The 13,818-nt window shown below is 42.9% G+C and overlaps 1 protein-coding gene across 1 annotated transcript; it reads left to right on the top strand.

The window, feature by feature from the left end:
• Positions 1-563: 563 nt before the first annotated feature.
• LOC126469659 (uncharacterized) lies at positions 564-12,662 on the top strand. Its single transcript, XM_050096794.1, has 2 exons — positions 564-948; positions 6,815-12,662. The coding sequence occupies exon 2, from the start codon at positions 7,226-7,228 to the stop codon at positions 8,225-8,227; it is 1,002 nt and encodes a 333-aa protein (XP_049952751.1). The 5' UTR covers positions 564-948; positions 6,815-7,225; the 3' UTR covers positions 8,228-12,662.
• The last annotated feature ends 1,156 nt before the right edge of the window (positions 12,663-13,818 follow it).

Raw genomic sequence — 13,818 nt, 5'->3', positions numbered from 1 at the left:
TCAAAATCTGCATTCAGATCTACACCAATTACTATGTCATAATGCAACCATCTGGTCCCTCTTAGTACATCTAACAGCACAACCAGTTTTTCTAGAAGTACATTGATGATACCCTGTAAAGGGATACTATTAAAATTTACCTTACCTAATTCCTTTGTTTGTGACATTTCTTAGTATTTTGCAGTTCACATCATAATTATGTTGTTGCTATTAAACTTAAGTCAGTGGCATAAGAGTGACTATCATCCCTTATTAAATATGAAGAAATTAATTTAAATCAGTGCTGTATGTAAGGCTTTCTTGTTTAATAGTTTTATTTTCTGTACATTCATGATTAAAACAGTAAAAATTTATAATACAGTAAGTAAAAGGTCTCCTTTTCACAAAGTGGCTCTCTTGTCAGCCGCAGTTGCGTGTCATCTGCTACCTCGTGAATCTTCATTTCTTTTCGTGAAAGGTCGCTCGGCTCCAGTGCCGTAGTTGCTTGTAGCTCTGTCTGTAGACTCAAGTCAGTTGAAGGCGTTGTGAGTATTATCTTTGAAGACGACATTGTTGGCGGGCAGAAAGGTCTGTGTTTGTTATTGTTTTCGTCGAGGTGGTATATGCGTGTGGATCTTTTGTAGTAACTCGTTAATAGGCTCTGTGGTATTGTGATTTCTAGGAGACGAAAAGCGAAACGCAATATTGTTGAAGAGAAAACGGGAAACGTAATATACATTCGCATTTTGGGACGCAAACCAGTTGATCTGTTAAAATGATTGTAGTTAGAATATCGTATTTTCCCACAGAATATAAATGTGTAGGAGTTATTTAATACTGTGACATATGTACTCAAGTTGCACGTGTAGTGTTGTACTTATGAACGTTATAAATGGCAGAGTTAGCTCCATAGCTGTGTTGTATGCAATTTAGTACTGTTGTAGTGGCTGTTGGAAGGCTTCTTCAAAGGTAAGTCTCGTTTAAACATGTTGAGATGTTAGGTAATGGAGTTGTTGAACCTTATTTTTAGTCACTGAAGCTCGCTTAAAGCAGGAAGAGAAATGCAGCGAAACTGGAGATACTGTGGGAAATTCGCATTTGCAAAACAAGATGCTGAAATAGCAGATAAGGATTCATATGAATGTCTCGCCTGCCGTTCAGAAAATTCGCAGATCAAATAAATCTCTACCAATTTAACTCTTCATTATTAATCAGAAGTACCATTGGGGAGTAAATGGTTTAGGATGAAAGTATTAGAATTTCAATGGTAGAATGGACAATTTTTAGATCTTAGCTGCGCTGCTTAGAAAGAAAATGCTGTTTAGGACAGATTGAATGAAAGTATTCTGTTTGTGGGCCAGTACAGTGAGAAAGATCACCTGGGTGCAAAGCAGGCAGTAGGCCTACTGGACTTTTTGGGTTGTACCAAAAACATGCAAACTCTGAACAAATGTTCCAACTGTAATTAAGTTTCATTCTTGATAATTTAGTCCTGTTCTCTTGCCAATTGGCAGTCATTGCCTCATCACTATTTCCTATCTGAGGCTAATGTAAGGCTATTTGCACAAGGTCACGGCTGATACTACACCCATCTGCCTTGACCTGTAATGTCATGGTGAGCCTTGATGTTTTTGAGTCTTTGTGTATGTATATTGTGTGTTGTAGTATTTGGTGGCACTCTGTTGTGCTGCACGTTTGTTAATGAGTAGTTTGACATGAATTGAATGTTTCATGTTGGTATTGAAAGAATTTGTGAGTTACTTTGAATTTGCATATTTTAGCTGATGGATTCATTTTTATATTTGGAAATATTAGTGCCGTGGTTGTAGATTTAATATTTTTCTTTTTTCTTCTGTTGTGAAGAAGATACAGATATTTATGAGTAACTCATTGCTTGTTGCAATAGGCGAAGTTGTTTGTGTATATTGAAATTGGTGATTTGATTTGATTTGACTTATTGAGCACCCGTTTTATCATGTACAATGATATGGGATTTGTCATGTGTTACATACAGAAAAAATATGAATAACAACATATTGTGTAAAAAATATCAGTGAACAAATCTGAATTAAATATATAGGCAAAAACAATTATAGCTTACATGATATAAATTTGTAACAGTATAGGACACAAATAAGTTACATATATTCTGTGTATAATGGACAGCAACAAGAAACAATTATTATAACACTCTATATCGACTAATTAATTAATTTTTGTGTGTTCATAAAAGAGTCTACCCCACGACACAAGTTTGTATATGAGTGAATTATAAGATAGGTGAACACGCGCTATCTTTCTGAAGAATTCATGTATTCACTAACACTGTAAAAACTATTACTAATTAACATTATTTTAGGTTCACTTTTAAAACTGCAGAGCTTCTGAGTCCTTTTAATTTTTAAGGGACGAGCACTATAGAGAATTTTCGGGTGGTATATTACACTCTTGCTGTACTGGGCTTTTGTTATGCACTTCTCTGTGAAAGTCATTACTCTGTCTTGTTTTCGAGCAGTAGTTTATGATCAATAACGTCAAAGGCCTTTGATAAATCTAAAAAGACCCCACAATTTACTTCATTATTATCAATGGAATTTAGGACGAGTTTTAGAAAGTTGTATATAGCTGTTTCAGTTGATCTTGTTGTGGCGTAACAAGACAGCCACGCCACTCGGAAGTAGCCGAAAGGCACGCGCTAAGCTCACACAGATGGGCGTGAGTTCTGAAACAGGATACGTAATGAATGCTATAAAGAAAAGTACGTAGCTGCTGGAATACTTAACTTTAATCCATCCTTGTGGTACATCGCTCTTGACGATACAAGTGAGACTCTTTAGATACAAGCTACGTAAGGCTAATGGCGCCTTGCTAGGTCGTAGCCATTGACTTAGCTGAAGGCTATTCTAACTATCGGCTCTCCAAATCAGCGAGGCTTCGTCAGTGTGCATCGCTAGCTACGTCGTCCGTACAACTGGGGCGAGTGCTAGTAAGTCTCTCTAGACCTGCCGTGTGGTGGCGCTCGGTCTGCAATTACTGATAGTGGCGACACGCGGGTCCGTCATATACTAGCGGACCGCGGCCGATTTAAAAGCTACCACCTAGCAAGTGTGGTGTCTGGCGGTGACACCACAGATCTGTTCTTTCGAAAGCGATTTTGTTCATTGACCAATATCCCACTTTTTTCATTAGGAAAGTAGAGAGTCTTCCATACATTACTCTTTCTATAATTTTTGAAAAACAAGATAACATTGATAAAGGCCTGTAGTTTTTTACGTCATAACGATCCCCATCTTTGTATAATGATTTTATAATTGATTGATTCAGCTTTCTAGAGAAAGTGCCAGTACTGAAAGATGCATTAATTATATCTACAAGAAGAGGAGTAATATATCTGCTGTGTTTAATGATTTTGTCTGGAATGCCATTGGTGCCACAGGATAATTTATTTTTTAGTTTGCCGATAGCATTCTCTACCTCATGTACTGTTACAGGATACAGAAACATAGTTCTGGGATTCAATGCGATGTTATGACTGATGACTGTACTACTTTGGGTTCGTATTAGGTTTTGAACTACACTTGTATAATGACAGTTGAATATATTGGCAATGTGTAATGGATCATTTATAGTTTTGTCCTCAGTTTTAATAACAATGTTGTTGTTTCTTACTTTGCTTCTTCCTATGTTACTATTGATCACTTTCCAAACTGATTTCATTTTTTTGCTGCCATTATTTCTACTGATATATGAATCATTATTTAACTTTTTTGCTGCAGTAATTACTTCCTTGTATAATTTCCTATAACACTTGATACGTCTCAAAGCGAGATTTTGGTGGTGAAAGTTTTCATAAATTTTCGGAATTTCCTTGATTGTGTTCAGTAATTGTTGGAATGTTATTGGCAGGTATCATGGGTACTGATGTACCATCATTGTTTAGGATACATTTCTGATATTAGTCATGTGAACATGGTTTGGTTTGTTGTACTGAGAACTTTGGTTTAGATGGAGTAAGTGAAAGTGTTGTATCTAGGGCTTTGCTAGAGCTTTCTGGGTGAAGTGAAATTTGCAACACCATGTTGTAGAGTGGTCGGTTTCTGGTATCGAGGGCTGTGTTGGAGCTGTGTAGCTCAAGTGAAAATTGTGTTGCGTTTTTGAGTTCTGTACGGGTTACTGGTATTGAGGTCTTCATTTGAGATATATAGGTCACGTGAAATTTACAACACCAGTAGTTTTCATTTTTGTAATTTTTTTTGTTAAGTTTTGGGGGTTTCGTGTGCGTGATTTTTGGGTGAATATTTGTTTTGCAGTGATGTCATTATCCTTACTGTTGTTTATTTAGTTTGTCCTCTTCATTTGGTTGTGTTAGTTTCATTCTATTGCTGGAATTAAATACTTCACATGCTATTTATGTTTGTTCGCAGGTGTAGTGAGTGATGTCGTGGTCACCATATTGTATGTATTTGAAATAGTGTACACCATGTTGATGGCATTACTGGTCAAAACAGGCAGGTGGAGTCATGACTTTACACCAATCTATCATTTATCATTGAGAAGTAGATCACTTTATATAAACTGATTTTATTCTTCGGATATAGTTTGTGTGTGTTTTGATTAGTTACAAGTAATGCTGTGTTCCAAGGACCATTGGTCTGTTTCTATCAAAATGGTGTAGATTACTTTGGATTTACACTCTGTGTCTTTGTTTATGGCTACATACTGGCTATTTGCAGGTTACCAGCTAGCTTTTTGGCTGAAAAGTAATGATAATGAACATATTGGTCTCATTCACTGTTCATGTTACTGTTACAGAATGTTTACATCTACTTCTAAATAGCACAAGCAATCATTGTAGTCTTTTTTATACCACAAGGTTTCTGTTAAATATCCATTTTTAGAGCAGAAGTTGCCAGAAGAAGCAATTTCAGTTCAGATTTAAATTTTTGTAAGGGTTTACAGCAGCCAGTTGCCTTTGGTTTTGTTCTTCAGTTTCTATTTACCATGACTGGTTTTAAATTAACAAATGATTTATCATCAGATGGTACATATTTATTGCATATCTGCAGCATTCTTGTGTCTCATGTAGTTATGGCAAGAGAACGAAACATATAGGCGCCGAATGTGGTTAGAACTATGTACAGTTCACACCTGGCCACAGCTGCGCAACTCCAACAAAGCTGCAAACATGCAATAAGTATGTACCACCTGATGATAGTGATTCAAAACTCGTCTTGGTAAATAAAGATTAAAAAATAATACAAAACGTGGCTGACAGTAATTTCTGGAAAGTTGGTTTTTTTTTTTTTTTTTTTAAGCGCCTCTCAGATTATATTAGTGGGACAATAACAGAAAACTTTTGTGGCTATTGTCGATCACTTTTGTGAACCTTTAGCAGACTTAGTGATAAACAATTATTATGTTTTCTTCTAAATTTTGATTAAAAGAACCTCTTGGTTGACAGACAGCTATGTGGGTGCAGGGTCGTTCGTTATATACATCATTCCACATACTTAAGGAAGAACTGCACATGCAATGCAAATAGAGCAAAACATACATTCGGATTACTTTTATTGTTGTCATTGTCAGCAGCAGTGGGAAGTACATCAGTGGGGATGGTGGAAAGGGCAACAGTTGCCTCTCACCTTCCTGTGCATTGTACTGCAGCTGAGAAAACTGTGCAGTGCCTAAAAACTCAGTCATTATAGCGGACACATAGGTGTCAAGAAAGAACGGCAGTTGTTGACTCTTAGCCACTGCCACTATCACAGAGTTATATTAATCAAGGCGTAGTGTGGTTGTGAAAAAATCAGTTCAAGCTGAAATTTGATCTGCTCTATAAATACAAGACAGAAATATAACTTTTCTGTAAACTTTCCATCCTTAACTAGGATTTAAGAAAGTTATGTACTATGGTATGAAGATATTTGAGAAGCTCCCATCTAACATACAACAAGTAATTAGTTGTCTCAGCAAATTCAAAGGAAAATTTAAAACATATCTCATTGGTGACTCCTTCCATTGATTATCTTAGTACAAGGATTTGTGGCAGGTAGTGTGTTGTAAACTGTCCTATGTAATTACATATTTAGGTTACTGTTTTCTTTGAAAAAATACTTGATTAATGAAGTAAATATTAAGTTTCTTATAAGACATCCTGCAGCTACCTAATATAACTAAAGTAGCAGCAGCACCTTTCTTTGTAATTCACTAGAACACATATAACTGGCATAAACACAACTAGCATTAAGCAGTATTGTGATAGTTTCTTGTTAATATAGTGTACAGCTTAAGGAATGTTTGGTTGTCTTTTGTTACTGTTTACCTTCAATTGCTCCCTGTAGGTTCACCTTCTTGGTGGTAGAGTAGAAGAAATTTCTGTTCTTGTTCACCTTCTTGGTGTGATGTACGGACTATGATGAATGAGTAGAATAAATTTCTATTCTTTTGAAATTGTGATGGTTTATTTATGTCAAGCCACGTTAGTAAATGTATATAACGTGAAGGTGCTATTAGAATGCTTAATGCCTTGAACACATACTTACATAATGACAGTCAGTAAATGCGTAGCATCACTATCTTCAGCTGCCCAGCTGCAGTGTGAATGCAATACAAGATCAGATTAGTTGATTATATGTTCCACCATTTAACAACTTAATATGTGCTCAAATGTAGGAGTTTTTACTGCTAGGTAAACATGTTACTGATCAGTATGTACTTCTTTTCTAATTTTACATGTACTGATGTTATTCTGCTTATGTTTGTTGTTTCCATTACTGCCAGGTTCTATCAATAAATATTCAATAATTCATTCAATATATCTTTGATTTATTTTCAGAAGCACATTGCAAATCCAGTACCACAACAGAGTGACTACATGATCACACAACCATCTCTTGGGTGAGGATGCGTTCCTGGGTGCAATTTCCACTATGCACTGTGTAGTGTTGCTTTCTGCGGGACGACGACCATGGACTTTATTGCACCTAATATCCATCACGGCAGCCAGTCCATTGTGGTGGGGCCGCCATGTACCCTGTTGGTTGTAGCTCCCTGACAACACAGGGATCGCTCTACTGATGCCTGCGCTGTTAACTCCCCATGTATGCCAAGGAGTAGATGCCCATCTCCCTGGGGCATCAGGACTCCCGGCAATGGCCATCCTGCCAGGTGGCCCTTGCTGTGGCTTGGTGGCGCCCGTGGGGAGGGCCCTTGGTCGAGTAGGTGGAATCAGGGCGGGTGACATGCAATGAATCGTTGCACACCAGCAGTCTCTAAGCATTCGAGGGCTCACTTTAAAGCTAATGTGTATCACCCCAAATGTTTCCCCTCCCTGGCCACACCGTGGGAGGAACGAAAGGCTGTGAATGAGAGCGAAATGTATTTGCCCCGGTACCTCACCTGTACCAGAGCTGACGGGGAATCCTTTGTGTGCATGAAGCCTCAGTTCTTTGTAGAGCATTTAGAGGACAAGTTCAGGGAGGTGGAGGGATTGTCCAAAATGCGGTCAGGGGCAGTCTTGATAAAATCAGCATCCTCTGCCCAGTCACGAGCCTTGCTCTCTTGTACGAAGATGGGGGATGTTTCTGTTACTATCACCCCACATAAAAGCTTAAACATGGTCCAGGACATTATTTTCCACAGAGATCTTCTTTTACAGTCCGATGACGAGCTGCGTGCCAGCTTAGAGCGACGAGGTGTCGATTTCGTCCGGTGCGTCCACCGGGGCTCGCCGGACTGTAAGATTCTACAGAAAGAATGGAAAATAATGGAATACAAGACCCTGGATCGACTGACCTACACTGAGGTTAAACAGAAATTTGAACAACTTTATCCAGTACGCATGACATCATATTATGCAGCCACCGGCACTCCTGCTACAGTTCCCATAGCTGCACCACATACCGTCAGCTCTCAGAGCCAGAGGACCACACCTGCCCCCTTGACGGTGGGGGCCACTTCTCTCTCTGTTGCTGCTGCACCACCTACCTCGGGAGCAGCGCCCCCTCAACCACTGGGGACACCAGTCCCCACTTCTAAGCCAGAGAAGCTTGTCTTTTTCAGCTTCTCTAACTTGGAAGGGATCCCTTGGGTCACTCCCTTCCCAGGTTCCTACCAGCAGCACGGCAGACACCCACCAGTGGCTGAAGAAGCCACAAGTCACTGGTCATCGAGCTTCGCGATCATCTTTGGTCCCGGAGACAGACTCAAAAAAGCCCTCCCAGCAAGGGCAACCAAGGTAACAGCATGAGAAAGCAAAATTGAAAACCCCTAAGACCAAGGCACCTGCGGTGGCACGTACTCCACCGCTACCTACAAGCTCTGTGTCTGAGGATGAGGATGAGATTCTTGCATCCGCTGAGGACCACGATCTCACCGGTCCCTTGGACATGATGGATGTCACTCTTGTCAGTACTCGATCGGTGGCAGCAGGTGACCCAGCAACGTAATTTGCCTCCTCAGTCCCTTCACGCCTTTCTCAGCCATGGACAATGTCATCCTCCAGTGGAACTGCAGCGGTTTCTTCCACCATCTTGCTGAGCTCTGACAGCTTCTCAGCCTTCACCCTTTCCTCTGCATTGCTCTTCAAGAAACTTGGTTTCCAGCGATGCGAACCCTCGCCCTCCGTCGCTATCGGGGTTATTGTAAGAACCGGGCAGCTTATGAAAGGATATCTGGTGGCATCTGCATCTATGTCCTTCAGTCTCTTCACAGCGAGTATGTCCCTCTACAAACACCTTTAGAGGCTGTCTGCAGCCTGTATCTTCCACTGGATGGTGATATCCCACAGCATGTCTTGGCTGCACTGATAGCCCAATTGCCACCACCTTTCCTGTTACTTGGCGACTTCAACACCCATAACCCTCTGTGGGGTGGGTCAGTGGCGACAGGTCGAGGCGCCACCATTGAGAATGTATTGGCACAGCTCGACCTCTCCCTTTTAAACAATGGTTCCTTCACTCATTTCAGTGTGGCGCATGGCACGTACTCCACCATCGACCTTTCAATCTGCAGCCCTAGCCTCTTACCGTCTGTCCAATGGAGTGTGCGTGACGACCTGTGTGGTAGTGACCACTTTCCGATCTTTCTGTCACTGCCACAGTGTCACTCTTCTAGGCGCCCTTGCAGATGGGCTATGAATAAGGTGGACTGGGACTTGTTCTCCTCTATTGCCATTATTGAGCCTCTTTTTAATGAAGCCATTGATGGGGTGGTTCACTTGGTCACCACTGGCATCGTTACTGCCGCAGAACCTGCCATTCCCCATTCTTCTGGGTCCCCTCAGCGGAGAACTGTGCCTTGGTGGTCGCCTGCGATTGCCGAGGGGATTAAAGATCGCAGGCGGGTGCTCCAGCGTCACAAGCGGCATCCCTCATTAGAAAACGTCATCGCCTTTAAACAGCTCCGTGCGCGGGCCCGCCGCATCATCCGCCAACACAAGCAGGAGTGCTGGGAACGGTATGTCTCCACCATTGGCCTCCATATCTCTGTGTCACAGGTTTGGGCAAAGATTAGGTGCCTCTATGGCTATCGGACCCCTGTCAGTGTCCCTGCGCTGTCACTGAATGGAGCAGTTTGTACTGACTCCAACATAATGCAAACCGCTTAGCATACCATTTTGGTCTCAGTTACGCTTATGTGAATTACCCACTGGCCTTCTGCTACATTAAAGAGCGGATGGAACATCGGAGCCTTTCATTTCATACCCGCCATCCTGAATCCTACAATGTTCCATTCAGTGAGTGGGAATCCCACAGTGCCCTAGCCGCTTGCCCTGATACAGCTCCCGGGCCAGATTGTATCCACTGTCAGATGCTGAAACACCTCTCAGTGGACTGCCAGTGACGCCTCCTCGACCTTTACACCCGTATCAGTGTCGAGGGTGAGTTTCCGTCGCAATGGCGGGAAAGCATTGTTATGCCTGTTTTGAAACCTGGCAAGAACCCATTGGAGGTGGACAGCTACCGCCCCATTAGCCTCACCAACGTTCTTTGCAAGTTGCTCGAACGACTGGTGAGCCGGCAGTTGAGCTGGGTACTCGAGTCTCGGGGCCTTCTGGCTCCGTCTCAGGGTGGGTTCCGTAAAGGCCACTCTGCCACCAACAATCTGGTGAGCCTGGAGTCAGCCGTCCCTACGGGCCTTTGCCCACCATCAGCACCTCGTCGCTGTCTTTTTTGACATGCGGAAGGCATACGATACGACATGGCACAATCACATCCTCTCTCCGCGTTATGGTTGGGGACTTCGGGGTCCGCAGCCGATTTTCATACGAAATTTTCTGTTGCATCGTACCTTCTGCATGCAGGTCACAGCCTCCCCTAGTTCCCTCCGAGTTCAAGAGAATGGGGTACCACAGGGATCTTCTTAAGTGTCTGCCTGTTTTTAATTGCAATTAATGGGCTCGCTGCGGCGGTGGGAATGTCTGTCTCAGCTTCCTTGTATGCTGATGCCTTGTGACTCTACTATAGCTCCATTGGCAATGCAGCTGCTGAACATCAGCTGCAGGGGGCTATCCGCAAGGCGTAGTCTAGGGCTGTAGCGTACGGCTTCCAGTTTTCGGCTGCCGAGACCTGCGTTATGCATTTCTTCACCCTGAGCCGCGGCTTTATTTTGCCAGTGAACTTCTTGTTGTGGAGGAGACGCATCGGTTTTTGGGTGTGGTTTTTGATGCCCGGTTGACTTGGCTCCCACATATTCGGCAGCTTAAACAGATGTGTTGGGGGCATCTTAATGCTCTGCGATGCTTGAGCCACACTAGCTGGGGTGGCGACCGAGCTACCCTCTTACGGCTCTACCAGGCGTTAATCCAGTCCCGTCTGGATTATGGGAGCCTGGCTTATGGTTCAGCATCCCTTTCTGCGTTGCTGGTGCTAGACCCAATCCTTCACAGTGGGATTCGACTTGCCACTGATGCTTTCCGGACCAGTCCTGTGAACAACATACTTGTGGAGGCAGGTGTCCCTCCACTTTGGTTACGGCGCCAACGTTTACTGGCCGCTTATGCTACACATGTTTGTAGCTTGCCTGGGCACCATGATTATTGTCTCCTGTTCCCTCAGTTGGCCGTTGATCTCCCAGAACGTCGGTCCCGGTCGGGTTGTACGATTGCGGTCCAAGTCTGGGCTTGGGGTTTTCCCTCTTCCACCTCCTTTCCGGGCCCCCCTGCGTACAGCCCCGTGGTGTGTGCCTCGCCCTCACCTTTAGCTGGAATTGGCACAGAGCCCGAAGGACTCAGTCCCTCCAGAGGCCTTCCGCCACCGTTTTCTTTCCATCCTTGCCATGTATCAGGGCTCTGGCATTGTTTACACTGGCGGTTCGATGGTTGCTGGTCGTGTCTGTTATGCTCTCACTCTAGGGGACCATTACGAACAATGCTCATTGCCGGCTGGCTGCAGCATTTTCACTGCTGAGCTGATCGCCATCTTTCGTGCCCTAGAGTATATCCGCTCCTGCTCAGGTGAGTCCTTCGTTATCTATAACGACTCCCTGAGGGGTTTTCGAGCTATCGACCAGTGTTTCCCTCGCTCTCGTCTGGTGATGGCTGTCCAGGAGTCCTTCCATACTCTTGCCTTGTCATGTCGGCATCCCGGGCAATGAACATGTTGACCGCCTGGCCAAACAGGCCACCAGTGAACCAACTCTGGACATTGGCCTCCCAGAGACTGATTTGCGAGCAGTCTTACGCCGCAAAGTTTTCGCACTTTGGGATGCTGAATGGCGCAATCGGACCACACCTCATAAACTCCGTGCTGTCAAGGAGACGACAACTGTGTGGCAGTCATCCATGCGAGCCATGCACAGGGACTCAGTTGTCCTTTGTCGGCTCCGCACTGGCCACACTCGGCTGACGCACAGACATTTACTGAGCCATGAGGACCCGCCTCTCTGTCGCTGCGGGGCGGCTTTGACGGTGGCCCACATTTTGTTGGCCTGTCCGCTTTTAGCTGTGCTCAGGCAGACATTTGCGCTGCCTGATACGCTCCCTGCCCTTTTAACAGATGACACTGCCATGGCAGGCTTTGTTTTGCGTTTTATTCGTGCAGGGTGCTTTTATCACTTGATCTAAGTGTTTGTCTTTATTTTGTGTTGACTCTGGCCTTTGGCCTACGTTTTTCGACTGAGTTTTTTAGTGTGTTTCTTGATGGTTGGCTTTTGCTTTTTTGTCTCTATGGTCAGCCAACCACTGTCACACTCTGTGTGATTTTAATTCATTTTGTCTGGTCTCTGTTTGAGTTTTTCTTGTCTTGTGTCGTCTCCATTGTTCATTATTATTCTTTGTGGGTGTTTGAAGATTTTGGAACAAGGGACCAATGGCATTAGCAGTCTGGTCCCTTCAATCCCACAAACCAACCAACAGAGTGACTACAGGATTGCATAACCATTCGTTCTGAGATGGTTACTAGGGATAGGGCAACAGCCAGTACCCAAGATCATTATTTTTATTTTACCATCTGTGCCAAATTAAAATGTCTGGTAATATATTAATGTTACGTCACTGTCTGTGGTAGTATCATTGATACACTATAAGAAAAGGAAATGGTTTACATTCCACTGTGAAAACCCAATGTCATAAAATGTTTATTGACGTGGATGACACTTCTATCTCTTGTGCTGGAGTTACTGTTGCAATGGGTGTGATTTTTTGGTATGACACGTTAAAAACAACAGCAGTAAAATAAATTTGTTTATTGCAAAAGGAGTCATGTCTTTTTTTTGTGTGTGTGTGTGTGTGTGTGTGTGTGTGTGTGTGTGATTGCAACTTGAGCCTCATCAAATGTTCACTGTGTATTTGTTTAAAATAAGGTATAAGGAGCTAATTGTAACACATTCGGCCAGTAATACACAGATTCTTATTTGGCATGTGTTCAGTTCTTTTTCTTTGATTCTTTCCACACATCAACTCTCCTCTGATTGTACCTTCAGATTGATCAGTCCGTGAGAGTACATAATGGGCTATGAAAATGAACACTTATTAACAAATATTTCTTCTAGATACGTTCAGTTCGGTTTGACCTTCTGGATGTGACATGATCTTGAAGAAACAAAACAAGTAGAATTAGTAAGTTATGACCAGTGCTTGATTTATAAAAAAGAAGACGTACCAGTACTGTGACTTACTAGAGGTATTGGTATGGCATACCATCACAAATCGAGCACTGGTTATAACAACAAAAGCAGTTGATTGGTTTAAAATAGTGATGCCAGTAACTGTACCTGGATTGCTATGTCTTCTCACAGCAAAGAAAAAGGAAGATTTATGTTTGACAGTATTATGATAAGGATAGTTGCTACCCACCATATAGTGGAGTTGCTGATTCGCAGATAGGCACAACAAAAAGACTGTCAAACACAGCTTTTGGCTAAACAGTTCTTCATTAGATTTAAACAACGCACAAACGCAACATGCGCAGACATGACCACAGTCTCTGCCTGCCACGGCAAGACTTCGAGCATCTTGCACTGCTGCTCACATTCTGGCCTTGGCAGCCAGAGACTGTGGCCAGGTATGTGTGTTTGAGTTGTGTTTACGCACACTGCCACTGCCACCGAAAGAAACTGATGAACAAAATTGGTGTTATGAGTTTTTGTGTGTGTGGGGGGGGGGGGGGGGGGGTCGGAGGCTGAGAGAGGGTTTGCACTGCTCACATGGAAAAATCTATCTTAGTATGTATTAATTAAGAAATCCCAACCTTATCGTGGATCTGCCATTATAGATTTATCATTGAGTCAACATAGCAGAATTAAAAAATAATTTGAAAGTTATGAATGAAATAAAATATTTTGTGATTGGCTCTGCATGGAATCTGAACACTGTCACATTCATCTTTTTTGTTGTAATAC

Source organism: Schistocerca serialis, chromosome 3, assembly GCF_023864345.2.
Source record: "Schistocerca serialis cubense isolate TAMUIC-IGC-003099 chromosome 3, iqSchSeri2.2, whole genome shotgun sequence".
Classification (NCBI taxonomy): domain Eukaryota; kingdom Metazoa; phylum Arthropoda; class Insecta; order Orthoptera; family Acrididae; genus Schistocerca; species Schistocerca serialis.
Note: the sequence above shows the minus strand (reverse complement) of the source record. Positions and strands in the feature narration are given on the sequence as shown.